This window comes from Echinops telfairi, unplaced genomic scaffold (genome assembly GCF_000313985.2).
Source record: "Echinops telfairi isolate 266 unplaced genomic scaffold, ASM31398v2 ScPeMD7_1;HRSCAF=3_0, whole genome shotgun sequence".
NCBI classification, from domain to species: Eukaryota; Metazoa; Chordata; class Mammalia; order Afrosoricida; family Tenrecidae; genus Echinops; species Echinops telfairi.
This window is the reverse complement of record NW_022103896.1, coordinates 59520204-59534749: the sequence shown is the minus strand read 5'-3', so window position 1 is coordinate 59534749 and position 14546 is coordinate 59520204. Positions and strand designations below refer to the sequence as shown.

The 14546-nt window shown below is 39.0% G+C and overlaps 1 protein-coding gene across 1 annotated transcript in view; it reads right to left on the bottom strand.

The window, feature by feature from the left end:
* Nucleotides 1-14546, bottom strand: part of TPD52 (tumor protein D52) — a 177476-nt gene that overhangs the window by 90945 nt on the left and 71985 nt on the right. Inside the window, exon 2 of the mRNA XM_045287603.1 lies at nt 5760-5941. Within this exon, the coding sequence (XP_045143538.1) occupies nt 5760-5941 (182 nt within the window). The remainder of the gene's footprint in view (nt 1-5759; nt 5942-14546) is intronic.

The following is a 14546-nucleotide window of genomic DNA, read 5'->3' as shown; positions in this document are numbered from 1 at the left end:
GAAACACAGGGAATCCAGGATAGATGATTCCTTCAGGACCAGTGGTGAGAGGGGTGATACCTGGAGGGTGAAAGGAATATGGGGTAGAAAGGGGGAACTGATTACAAGAATCTAAGTATTGCCTCCTCCCTGGGGGATGGACAGCAGAGAAGAGGGAGGAGGGAGATGTTGGACAGTGTAACTTATGACAAAACTATAATAATGTATGAATTATGAAGGGTTCATGAGGGAGTGGGAGTGAGGAGGTAGGGGCAAAATGAGCAACTGATATTAAGGGCTAAAGTAGAAGGCAAATGTTTTGAGAATGATGAGGGCAACAAACGTACATATGTGCTTGACCCAATGGATGTATGTATGGATTGTGATAAGAATTGTACGAGCCCCCAATAAAATAATTTTTTTAAATCTAAAAATTCAATTATATTGGCAATATAATTCACATATCCTACAAATGAATATTTCAATCATATTAAGAAGAGCTGTGCACTCATCATCACAACCAATGCTAAATATTTCTTCTCTCTTATACCCATTGTTATTAGCTCCCATTTCCTCCCAACCTCCCTGCCATGTTTCTAGCTATTAATCAATGGATTTCATATGCAGAAAAACATACAAAACAAAACAGCAATTAAAAAGCCCACAACAATGACAAAGTAAAACCAACTGAAAACAAAATGCAAAATATTTAAAAATGAGAACAATTTTTTTTCAAGTAGGCCAAGAATCAAGTCTATCTATAGCTGTTTTTACCTTCTCAGTACAACCCAACTCACTATTTCCCTCATTCACATCTGAAATCAAACAACCTTCTACACTTTTTTACTCTACCACAAAACCCACACTGACTCAGTCACCAAGACCTACTGATTCCACCTTCTACAATGCTAAAGAAAGTCTCCATTCCTTCGCCTCACATTTCATTCACATTCTCATCATTTCTCTCAGCAGTTTTCTTACTGGCCTACTTACCTGCTGCTTCACTCCAAAATCCATACCACTGCTTAAATGCTCTCACTAAAACAGAAACCTAACCCGTTTCCCTGTTATAATGTCTCAGTGGGTTCTACCGTGGTGTAGAAAGATCCTTGAAACATCAGGCCCTGCCGAGCTCCCCAGTCTCACGTCACTCCTACCCTCAAGTCACTGGCATGCCCAGAAGAAATTTCTCACTTCAAACCTCAGCAGGAGTTGCACCCTAACCTGGAAATCCTCACTTTGTCTCCACTAGGTATCTCCCACCCATCTGGACATCTCAGTCAAATGGCTAGGCCCTCTGAGAAGCCTCCTCTAACTCCAGTACGCTCCGTCACTGAGCCCATTTGCCACCCCTTGATGTTAGTTGCAGTGGAGTTGATTTCAACTCCTGGCAACACCATGTGTACAGATCTGCTCCATTGGGTTCTCAAGGCTATGGCCTTTGGAAAGTATGTGGCCAAGCCTATTTTTCAATGGGCTTCTGGGTGGTTGGAATCACCCACCTTCCTTCCAGCTTACGTACTTAACTGTCTGCACCACCTATGAATGCCTTCCTTCCTGAGGGTACGATAAATAGTACTTGCATGGTGTTCTGTTTCCCATTTCTATTGGTGTCTCCATTTCCCTAACTGAATCATCAGTCTTGAGAGCAAGGATTGTCTGGAATCTGTACATCTCTAGCATTAAACACAGAAATGACATCTAGTAGCTGCTCATTAACTACTTCATGATGATTAAAAAATATTATCAGGTGCTAGCATATTTCATATAGGTAAAAATCAATAGCTTTAATAAAATGTATTACAGGTATACTCCACGCCAATTAATCAAATCAATGCCATAAGCAATTCTTTAAGCTTAATGAAATTTATAAGGAACCTACTAATTTACTCACAATTTCACCCAAGTATTGCCACCATATTAAGTAGCATTTGCACTATGGAAATGCATATGCAATAATGGCGTAGCAGAGGCATTTCCTTGAGAACGTATGTTCTAGGACTTAGCTAACAACAATACAGTGAAAAGGGCACTCTTGTAAGTAGGGTGCATCCAGTCCTGGCCTACGTTCCTACTTTGTTAATGATTGGCTATGTGACTTTGCAACATGTTATTTAAGCTCAGAGACTCATTTTCTTTATTTGGAAAATGGGGACCCTACTTTCTATGCTCCTATTGTACATTGAAAAAAAAAAACCCTGTGATTATCAGATGGGAATGGGGAAGGGATCATCTTAACCCAATTGAGTACAAATTTTGTAAAACTGTATAAATCACATACACACAATATCGGGTGGGGGATAGCAGGCAGGTTCTCATGATAGGACATGTGTTTTATACCTTTACATCACAGTAAAAACTGTTCTTATTGGGGATGCACAGGTTGATTCCTGGAAAAGTAGGCCAAAGTGAGGACCCAAAAAAAGGTGCACATACACACTTTTCAGATGGTAACTTAAAGCATATTAATATAAACATTCTGGTATAGGCATAAGGCCTTCTGAGTAGATGTCCGCTTCTGAGTAAAGGCCTGCACTGAGTTTCTGAGAGAACCAACACCCACATTGCAATGTCTGTTATTCCCAGCCAATGACTTTAAATAAAAATAAGAACATAAAACAGTACCTTCCAGATTTTAATGTTTTTCCATATCTTTATGGCTTTCTTGCTCTAATTCAATAGCAATTCCCTTTAAAAAAAAAAAAAACACCCCTCTCCATTGTAAAGTTCATCGAAACTTTACAATTAGCTTTCGTAAGAACAAAGACTCTTTCTGTACTTATAATTAATGCAGTATTCAAAATAAATTACTTAATAACTATGCAAACAGATTCAAACACAACCCGCTTTGGCTAAGCATAAGGTGGAGGAAGCAAACGTGTCTAAGGGTAGTACAGGACTTAGTAGCTTCTAATATTTCATATGGTGCTACCATGTGTCAGTGGGTTTTACATCAGAAGTGTCCAATAATTTGGCAAGTTAGTTAATGACATGAAAATACCAACGAAGTATCTGCAGTGTCTAAGTTGATATGAATGACAAACAACAACATAATAATTTAAATGCCAGAGATTGGTGCTCTAAGAATTAGGTCTCCACCAACTCAGAATCTTTTCCTGTTTTGTAACTCATTCTAAGTAGACAACTACTACACTTTATATTATGAAATTTACTATTAATGCAGTCTCTCTGGAATCTCTTTTCTCTTTAAAAGTGGTTCACAAACTTTGATTCTTCAGAACAAATATTCTTTCCCTACCTAGACACACGCTTCAAACAAAGAATGCCCAGTGGAAGCATCAACTAGACCCACAGGGAAGACGCACACCACCCTGTGAGATCTATGGACTGTAAACAATAAAATGTAAATTCCAAAGAGGGAATGATACCAGAGCTTAAATTGTGAACACTTTGTTTGCAGAAGGCTACAGGTAGTGGAAACCCAAAATCCATTTGCAGTGCCCACACATAGATTAAGCCTCCAGGGAGTCTCCTCTGACCATAATCAAGGGACATGAATATGTATTATCTTATTTGATCTCCCCTTTAAACATTGTCTCAGTTTTAAAAAGTGAAGAGAAAGTACACCCAGATGAAGCCTCTGGTGAATCCCCTCTGAACACAGACCAGGGACATGAATTGCTCTGCTATCATGCAGCGTGCATTGGACAATGAATTAGAGTAGATGTAGTTAGGTTAAAATTTAACACCTTATCATTTGCTCTCCCCTTTGACGCATTTTCGAATTGCCCAGAGACACCACTATTGGTATGACTCTGCACCCACTGGCCCGTGATCTCATTGTATTGTGCATCATTGCATGTGGCTGTGTGAGGCTGAAGAGGGATTTATGGACTAGTATGGAACTTAAGGACTTGACCTGGAGTGGGCTGGGATGTTATCCTGCTTTCTAATTACTTGATATAAAGCTCTCTATTACACATATATGAGCATCACTGTATTTGTTTCTCTAATCAACCTGGCCTAACACAATGCTGTGTGATTGTATAGAAAAGAAAACAGTATATATGAAGGGGATTCAAAAGTTTATGACAAAACATAATTAAAAGATAACAATATTTTTCCTATGAATTTTTCAAACTCCCTCTTCTAGGGTTTAGTACAATCCTCAGCTTCTGGCATCCATTGGAGGTCTTGGGACATTATCTCCCGTGGATAAGGGAGGACTACTGTAAAACAATGGGATAAATCTTCATAACTTTGGGTTTGACTATAAAGTCTTAAGTTTAACAGCAGAAGTATGAGTAATAAAAGAGAAACTCAACTGGACTTCTTCAAAAGTGAAATGGCAACCCACAGAATGAGAGAAAATATTGATAAATCATAGAACTCAGAGTCTAATACCAATAACATATGAATAAAAGTTATAATGCAACAACAAAAAGACAAGCAATCCAATCAAAAATAAGCAAAGAACTTGAAAAGAAATTTCTTCAAGCATGATACACAAATGGCCAGTAAGCATATGAAATGATGCTCAACATTGTTAGCCATTAAATAAATGTGAACTAACACTATAATAAAGTACTAATCCACAAGCACTAGAATGGCTAATATCCAATAAATGGAAAATAGCACGTTCTGGTAAGGATGCGGATAAGCTGGGACCCTCACATGCCACTGGTGGAAATTCAAACCAGTGCAGACACTGTAGGCAATCATTTAGCATTTCTGTTAAACAAAATGGTTAGCATAAAACTGCCTTTTGATCCAACAATTTCACTCCTGGGTGTCTACCCAAAGAACACAGATATTGTACATCAATGTTCTCTACAGTACTATTTACAACAGCCCAAATGTACAAACATCTTAAATGGCCATCTTCAACAGAGGAATAGATAAACTGAATGTAGTCTATACATACAGTGGGATATTATTCAGTCATAGAGAGAAATGAAGTTCTAATAATTGTTACAACATGTGTGAGTACTGAAAAACAAGCTGAGTGAACTAAGAAAGTACGATTCCACTTTTATGAAATATCAGAAATATGCAAATGCATAGTGTGGTTGTTACATAATTTCATGTCAGCTTTAAGATATTTTAAAAGTGTAGGGGTGGAGTCTAGCCTGTCAATCAGGTCACAGCATGATGGTGACTTCTCGTGGGTGAAGCCTTCTCATAAGAAGCACCCCGGGAACCTCCTCCCCACTCTCTCTGCCTTCACCTTCCTGCTGGTGGACCCTGGCTGCTTCCAGAGCCCTGGAGATGCGTCCACCACCATTGAATCCATAAGACTGTGCACCCACTGGCCTGTGATCTTCCTGCAGCCAGCATCATTGCTTGAGACTGTGTGCGTCTGAAGAGGGGCTTGTTGACTCGCATCGGACTTTTGGACTTGAGTTGGCCTGGGCTGGAACGAAAGCTTCCTGATACAAAGCTCTTTCTTACATTTATACGAGGGTCTCTGGATTGGTTTCACTAGTCAAGCCAGCCTAACACATTTAGACACATTGACATGACTAAGTACTGCCGGCTACCAGGGGCTGAAGGTTAGTGGAGATAGTTACTACTCAGTAGTCACTGGATTATTAGGCTGATGAACACATTTTGGAAAAATATAATAGTAATGTTTGGATGACAGTATGAATGGAATTAATGTCACCGAATTTTACACTTAAAGATGATTAAAATGGTACATTTTATATGATATATATTAACCATAGTAAAAATAAAATCAACTAAGTGCAATAATAATGCTTTTGAGCTATCTCAATTATATGAATGTTCTTAAAGGACTTAGAAATGATTCTACTTACTCTCCATCCACTTCTGGTCTTTTACATACACAATAGAACTTGCCACCAAAATCTATGTAAAGATCATTTTCCACAATATGAAAGATCCGTCCAATGACCAGTTTGTTTTTGGCAGGTCCCATCTGTGTCAGAGGTGAGTGTCTCAGCATAGATGCAAAGGATTCCACAGTCTTAGGGGAGCCCTAAATGTGAAAAGAAATATACATGTACATAATTTTAACATAAAACTATATGGTACAGAGAAGTGCTCGCAACACAGGGAATCCAGGACAGATAAACCCCTCGGGACCAATAATGAGAGTAGCCATACCAGGAGGGTAGGGGTAACCGATCACAATGATCGACATATGACACCCTCCCCAGAGGGACAAATAACAGAGAAGTGGGTGAAGGGAGACAATGGATGATGTAAGATATGAAAATAATAATTTATAAATTACCAAGGGTTCGTAAGAGAGGGAGGGTGGGGAAGGGTGAGGAAAAATGAGGAGCTGATACTAAGAGCTCAAGCAGAAAGAAAATGTTTTGAAAATGATGATGGCAACATATGTACAAATGTGCTTGACACAATGGATGGATGGATGGATTGTGATAGGAGCTGTAAGAGCCCCCAGTAAAATGATTATACACACACACACACACACACACACACACACACACACACACATACATAAACCAGTTGCCATTGTATTAATTTCAACTCTGGCTGGCCCCATGTGTTCCAGAGGACAGCTCCATGAGACTTTCAATGGCTATGATCAATGGCCCGGCCATTCTTCTGAGGCATTTCTCCTAGGCTTCAAACCACTAATCTTTTGTTTAATAGCTAAATGCCTACCTGTTTGTATTACTTAGGGACCCTGAAGGTATGATGCAATAAAATCTTCATTAAAAAATTGCTAGCTGAGTTCTAAGCCCTTCACTGTCGCAGGTTACCGTGAACAACAGTTAGTAGGCGGTCTGGTAAAAAGAAGACAGCCAATTTTTAGGGGCCACCCTGATATGATATAGTGGCCACTTTTCCTTAATTCACAAAGAGCTAACCAGATATACATATGATGACTAATTTTAATGAAAAAAAAGTAATCTACCCCGAACAAGAGTATTTATTTACAGTATGTATGGAATAGGAAATACGAATTTAGAAAAATTGGAAGCTGTCAAAAATTAAACGGACAAAGATCAATATTTTAAGCAATTGTGAGCTGAAACTGACTGGTATTGGCCATGTTGAATGGAAAATCATCTGGTTTACCAGGCTGGGCACTCTTGGATTCATTGTCACAAAAGACATTTCACGATCTATCCTGGAGTACAGTGCTATCTGGGATAAGGTCACACTTATCCTCATAACAAGACATTCAGTCAATACAACTGCCATTTCAATATATGCATCAATCACTAATGCTAGTGATGAAGAAATCGATTAATGTTGCCGTCTTCAGTCTGAAATTGATCAAAGAAGCATCACGATGCATTGATAATTATTGGCAACTGGAATGCCAATAAAAAAGGGACAGTATATGGAAACTATAGTCTTGGTGATAGAAATGAAGTTGGATATCACATGACAGAATTTTACAAGCACAATGACTTGTTAACAGTAAATACTTTTTTCAACAACACAAACGGAACTACACATGTGGAATTCTCCAAAGGTTATAGGCAGAAATCAAATAGATGACATCTGGGGGACCAGCAGGTACAACCAACCCGGGAGCTAACTGCATACCAGACCAGCAGGTGCTCAGGTTTACGTTCAGGTGGAAGCTGAAGAAAATTAAAACAAGGCCATGAGAGCCAAAAAGTATGGCCTTGAGTAATTTCGAGAACATGTTAAAAACATATTTGATAAACTGAACACTAATGACAGTAGACCTGAAACGCTGTGGAATGAAGTCAAGAATCATAGATGAAGGATGCAAAAGGCCATTTAAAAGACAGGAAAGACATACAAAAACAAGACGGATGTCAGAAGAGACTCTTAATTATAGCAAATGGAAAAAACGATGAAGCCAAAGAGCTGAATAGAAAATTTCAGAGGCCAGCTAGAAAAGAGAAAGTAAAATATAAAGAAATGTGCAAAGACCTAGAGTTAGAACACTAAAAAGGAAGAAAACACTCAGCCTAACTTAAACTGAAAGAATTGAAGAAAAAATTCAAGCCTCAAATTGCAATATTGAAAGATTCTATGGGAAAAATACTGAATGATGCAGGAAGCACTGATAGAAGATGAAAAGAATACAGAGTCAGTGTACCAAAAAGAACTGTATCAAAATGTAGCATATGATTAAGAACCAATGGTACTGAATGAAGACCTCTAAGCTTCACTGAAGGCGTTAGCAAAAAACAAAGCAGAAAGAATTGATGAAATACCAGTTGAAATGCTTTGGCAAGCTGGTGAAGCACTGGAAGCATTCACTCGTCTATGCCAGGAAATTAAGAAGATCACTACTTGGCCAATTAATTGGAAGAGACCCATGTTTGAAACATTCCAAAGAAAGGTAACCCAACAGAATGCTCAAACTATAAAACACTATCATTGACATCGCAAGCAAGTGAAATTGAAGATCATGAAGATCATGCAGCAATGGCTGCAGTATTACATTGACAGGGAGCTGCCAGAGACTCTGGCAGGATTCAGAGAGGATGTGGGGCAAGGGATATCACTGCTGATGTCAAGTGGATCTTGGCTGAAAGCAGAGAAAAAGATGTTTACTTGTGCTTTATTGACAACGCCAAGGCATTTGACTACGTGGATCATAAAAACTATGGACAGGCTTGAGAAGAATGGGACTCCCAGAGTACATCATTGTGCTCATGCGGAACTTGTACATGTAGCAAGAGGAAGTTTTGCAGACAACACAGGAGAATACTGCACAGTTTATCATCAGGAAAGGTATGCATCTGGGTTATATCCTTTCACCATACTTATTCAATCTGCTAACTGAGTAAATCATCAGAGATGCTGGATTACATGAAGAATAATATGGTATCAGGATCGGAGGAAGGCTTATTAACAATCTGCAATATGCAGGTGACAAAATCTTGTTAGCCGACAGTGAGAAGGACTTGAAGCACTTACTAATGAAGATCAAGGATTGCAGCCTTCACAATGGATTACTCAATGTCAAGAAATAAAAGCCCTCACAAATGGACCAAGAGGTAACATCATGATAAACTTGGAAAAAAGTGAGGTCTTCAAGGATTTCAGCTTGTTTGCATCCACAATAAATCTCCTGGAAGCAGCAGTCAAGAAACAAAGGAAGCATTGCATTGGGCAAATCTGCTGCACAGACCTCTTTAAAGAGCTAAAAAGAAGGATGAGAACTAAGGTGTGCCAGGCCGACACCATGGCATCTTCAATCGCCTCATACGCGTGTGAAAGCTGGGCACCGAATAAAGAAGCCTGAAGAAGAATCGCTGCGTATGAAGTATGGTGTTGGCAAAGAAACAGTACATCTGTCTTGGCAGAAGTACAACCAGAATGGTCCTTAGAAGCAAGGCTCAGGGACTTTGTCTCCTATGCTTTGGACATGTTACCCGGAGGGACCAGTTCCTAGAAAAGGACCTTATGCTTGGGAAAGTGGACGGGCACTGAAAAAGAGGAAGACCCTCAACTCCATAGATTGAAATGGTGCCTGCAACAATGGGTTCAGACGGAAGAATCATTGTAAGGAGGCCCAGGCTTGGGCAGTATTTCACTCCATTGTACTTACGGTGGTATGTGCTGAAACCAACTCAATGGCACACCTGACAACCACGTGCCTTTATAGTGCGTACTGTCACAAGCCGATTAGCATGTTGGATCAAATGTTATGGATGCAAAATACTAAAATGAGATTTTTGTTCAAAATAATATATACAAATTTTTCTAATCCTCGTATATTGTATTAATCTTGATATCGAGTGCTTAGAGTAGTAGTTCCCTAGTAAATGTTAATAAAGTGAACCAGATGTGCCTCAGAGTCTACCAAAATGTCATAAACTTCTATTAAGTTTAACATTTTATCTTATTATGCAGTTGAACTAACCTTAGTTTTCATTTATCAAATATCTATAGATGAGGTCTGTTTTCTACATCTGGTACAAAAACTTACTGGGGATGACAATAGTTTTATTTTTTTCTAATCAAAATGTGGATTGGTTTAGTAAACTGGCTAAGAATATTTGGATGTTGGCAACAAATATACAAATGGGTTTGACACAATTGATGGATGTATGGATTATGATAAGAGTTGTACGAACCCCCAATAAAATGATTAAAAAAATACAATTTTTAAAAAGAATGTTTGGGTGAAAATAGATTTGGTTTCAGTCTTAGCTCAAACACTACTCTACAATGGTCATTCAATTGGTCATCCAACCAAAGTCCGTCTTCTCTGATGCCGAATGCATATATTGCTCTCTGAACCAATGCTCGGACCTCCTGCTAGGCCACTAAATAGAAAATTACCTCACCATTGTGACACTAGTTTTTTTTCTTCAAGTCTTACAAGGGAGAGCAGAAACTACTTTGTATATTAACATTCTGTAACAACAATGAGAACAATCGGGTAGCGTTGTGCTTTAAGAAGCGAGGTACGCTTGTCCTCTTCCTCGCCCGCCCGTGGCTGGTGGAGGCTGGCAGGAAGTGTGAGGATGTGTGTGCATCAGAGCCTTGCAGGGTGAGGCGAGCAGCTGGCTACAAAGCCTCCAGCATGGGCGTCGGAGGGCAGGAGAGTCCCTTTGCGCACTTGAAGAGGCTTCTAAGAGGGGAACTGACTTCACTCCAAGGAGTGGCCATCTGTAAAATGTATCCTAATCCAGGCTTAATGAAAATGACTACTTTTAATACCAATGTAAATACAAAGACATGATCAGTCTGAACATGAACCTTGTTATATAATACTTTTAAATGACCTTAATTTGTCATAATTTTCTTCTTTTTCCTAAAGCAAAATTACAAAGGAAAAATAGCTTCTTCAATTATTTTTGTGCTACTAACTTTTTAGGAGCCCTTCCACATATTAAATTGACTTGACTAAACAAACACATGTATAATTACTTTTTTTTTATTTGAAAAAATTTTTTTCAATACACGTGCTATTCCAGAAACTCATGAGTACAAATATGTGCCATCTTCTCATCTTTCATTTGTGTGTTGTGTGGTGTGCACTTTGTTTCAAAATAATCCCAGGGAAATATTAACAATCTGATTTGGTTTGGAGGATAAATTTAACACTTTTTATTTGAGGAAGTATTATTTAGCGCTCCATAGCATATGTAAAAGCTACCAAAAAGTATTTATAACTGAGCTTTAATACACGAACTCCTCCAATGGTTATAAGCACACTGCCGGTCATCAGGGAGGGCATAGACACTGCTTGGCTCCAGCTGTTAATTGAAATCCAAGCCCGTGTGGCTACATCTTTTGAATTTTCCAATAGTAGCCAGAAATCCACATGTTAATATAAACTTTCCCATCTTTAAATGCTTATAAGTAGGAAAAAGAAAATTTCTCATTTTATAAATCTGGTCAAACTCACCTAGGTATCGGATTTGGCTCATGAATCATAAGCTTATAACTCTGCCTCAAGAAAAAGAAGCAAACCACTTGGCTGACGCAAGACCCTTAGACACTGGAGGGAGGGGATGGTGATGAGCTCTCAGGTGAAGCACACTGGACAGGAATCTAAGGAAGGGCCAACCTAAACCAAAGGCACCACAGTACATGTGGGGATTCAAGAAGTCTATGGGGGGGGAACTGAGAGATATTGGTTTTCCCATGAACTTTATGAACTGCCCTCACAGCTCTAGATGCCAAACAGAGCCAGCAAGGCTAGCTAAGAGTGTGACGCTTGCGGGAGTCATAACACTACAAGAGTACCTTGAGAAAGTACTTATTTCTGGCAGAGAACCAAGGATGAACATCCTACAGACTCAACACAGACACAGCTAGTAACGGTCCTCTTGAGATACTACATGGAGAGTAAGACGAAGTAAGTCATCAGAGCAAGAGCCCTGACAGCAGCAGCTGCTCTGATCCTCTGCTGGAGCTGCCACCCGTCACAGCAGCTGCACCAGACAGCTGAGAGGAGCACAGCTCCCAGGATCAGCAGAGGGGCTCCTCCAGTGTGTCACCCGGGAAGAGTACAAGGAAAGGGAAGACTGGGGATGGCTGGCCTTTTCTTTGTATTCCTCTAAGAATTGTAGCTTCTAATCTGTAAGTCAGGAACTTGAAGTGAGAACCCTGACAATAACCTGCCTCTGAAATTCCTGTTCCAGAGAAAAGTAAGTGAGAGCCTTGAAAATGGCTCAGATTGTTCAGTCTGATGCTGCAAGTATGTGGTTGGTATCTTTCTCTCTCTCTCTAGGGTGCATATGTGTGTGTATGTCCTTAGTGTGTGCATACAAATATACATACAAAGGGCTTCAAAAAGTTAGTGGGAAAATTCTCTTAGCTTTTAAGTTAGTTTTCCTTAAATTTATTGGAGCCTCTTTGTAGAAAACAACTAAGTATAACATAACTATATACTATATAGTATATATACTATATACTATATATAATTATACTATACAAATATTATACATAATTTACACATATGTATCAAAAATTAATTTAAATTTAAAGACAAGTTTAAAGTCATTAAACCTGAAGTATTAAAATAGATCATTTATCGATAAAATGGATACACTGATAATCTAAAATGTCAACTTTATTTAAATAAGGAAAAATGTAAACGTTTTATAAAGACTTAATGAAAACAGGGAAAATATTTATTTATAAGGCACTTTATTCTCTAAGCATTACAGCTAAGTGAGATTGAACTAAAATTTGGTAATGAAGTAAGAAAGCACACCTTTCAGAAGTTCAACTTATTTATTCACTAGTGCTAAATATTTCTTTAAAAAAAACCCCAAAACATTTCCCATAAGGCCTCATTCCAAAGGCATTTCGAGATGAGAAGGCGTTTTGGATCTTCTAGAATCTGTGTCAGTGTAGAAGACTCCACCAGTCCTCAATGGAGGGGTTGTCCTCTTTCCCTAGAGAGGTTGATAAAAGGCTGTAGGTCCCTTTGGGGAACTCTGATTATTCAAACTAAGAACAAGGAGTAACAACCTAGGGGAAAATAGAATGTTAAGGTTTGGGTCTGTTCCTTATCTGGCCAAGATAAGTGATAACCATAAGAGGCAACATATATATGGCAACAAGTTGCCATAAAAGGCAACAAATATGAGGGATACAGATATGAGCACACCAGCTTTTTCTAGGGCGGGTAGATGGAGTCCATGAGAAGACAGCAGCAAACCTGATTTGCAAAATTCACCTTGATGAAGGTGGCTTATGCTGAAAATAGGATAATTAGTTAAAGAACTATACCTTCCTTTACCTTTACCTTGAAAACAGGGGCTATGTCTTCCTAATTTTATTATTTTGTCAATAATCACTCTGCCTATTAAATGGTAAGAGCTCCATATAAATGTCTTGTTTTAAAGTTTTTATCTACCATCTGTCTGCAAGTTTCTCTTACTGTGGTGGCTGGCAAGCTGCTATGATGCTGGAACTACACCACCAGTATTTTCAAACACCAGCAGGGTCATCAATGGTGGACAGTTTCAGTGGAGCATCCAGATAAGGCAGAAGAAAGGCCTGGCAATCTACATTTAAAAACTGTGGACCACACAGAATGTGAGATCCCTGGATTAGAAGGCATTTGAAACTCAGTCTGGAGAACAGACGCAAGCATGCCAACACTCGTAAGGACGTCACCCAGGACTGGGCTACATTTTCTTCAGTGGTACCTGGTGTTGCCATGAGTTGCATGACAACTATAAACTATGATAACTTTTATAAAGATGCAAATCCACATAATTTCAAGCTGGAAGGTACGTTACAGGGCCTGTGTTTGTATTGCCATAGTTCACTGCCACAGCCTGATCTCCGACTCATACTTATAATTTGCCTACCTCTGCAATTGTTCATTAATTTTTTATTGTGGTAGAATCTTCACAATATAAAATTTATTATTTTAGCCATTTTAAGTAGTAATAAGTTTATTCAACATGTTGTACAACTACCACCACTATCTATTCCCAGAACTTCATCCCAAGAACAAGTCTCCATTCTCCCTCTCCTCTCCCAGGTATGGTAACCTCTAGTCTACTTTGTCTCTATCACTCATATAAAAAGAACCACACACTGTACGTCCTTTTGTGTCTGGCATAGTTCAACTAGCGTATTTTCAGAGTTGTTTCCACCTTTAGGCTGTTGTGAATAATGATTCGATGAACATCTGTACATAAGTATCTGCTTTAGTCTCTGCTTACAATTCTTTTGGGTAAATATTGTGATTTAAGGTTCTGTGTTAACACGCTGGCCAGGATTCTCAGTGGTTTGGCACTTGAGACCGAGTAATTCCCTATGATGATATCTAACATTTGATAATCATCTCCATGAGATCTGCTATGATCAGTCAATCAATTGAAAGGAAATTTCCTTAGAGGTGTGACTTGATTCCATTATAAATGGGTGCTGTGAAAATGCTTGTCTTCTGCTGGGTCTGGCTCCTGCACCTGGCTTGTCTTTTGATCTCCGGTTCTATGGAGTTGAGCCAGTAGCCTGCCACATTGCCTGCCTATCCTAGGAGTAATTAGCATCCTGCCATCTTACCTGCCAATCTTGCTTCAGTTACCTCTACTGCCAGAAACTTGCCAAGCTTAAGTTCATCACTTCCGTAGTTACTCAAGTCAAGAGAAGCTCCCAGCATAAGACAATATCCAAAAGTGAAATGGCTAGGATAACTG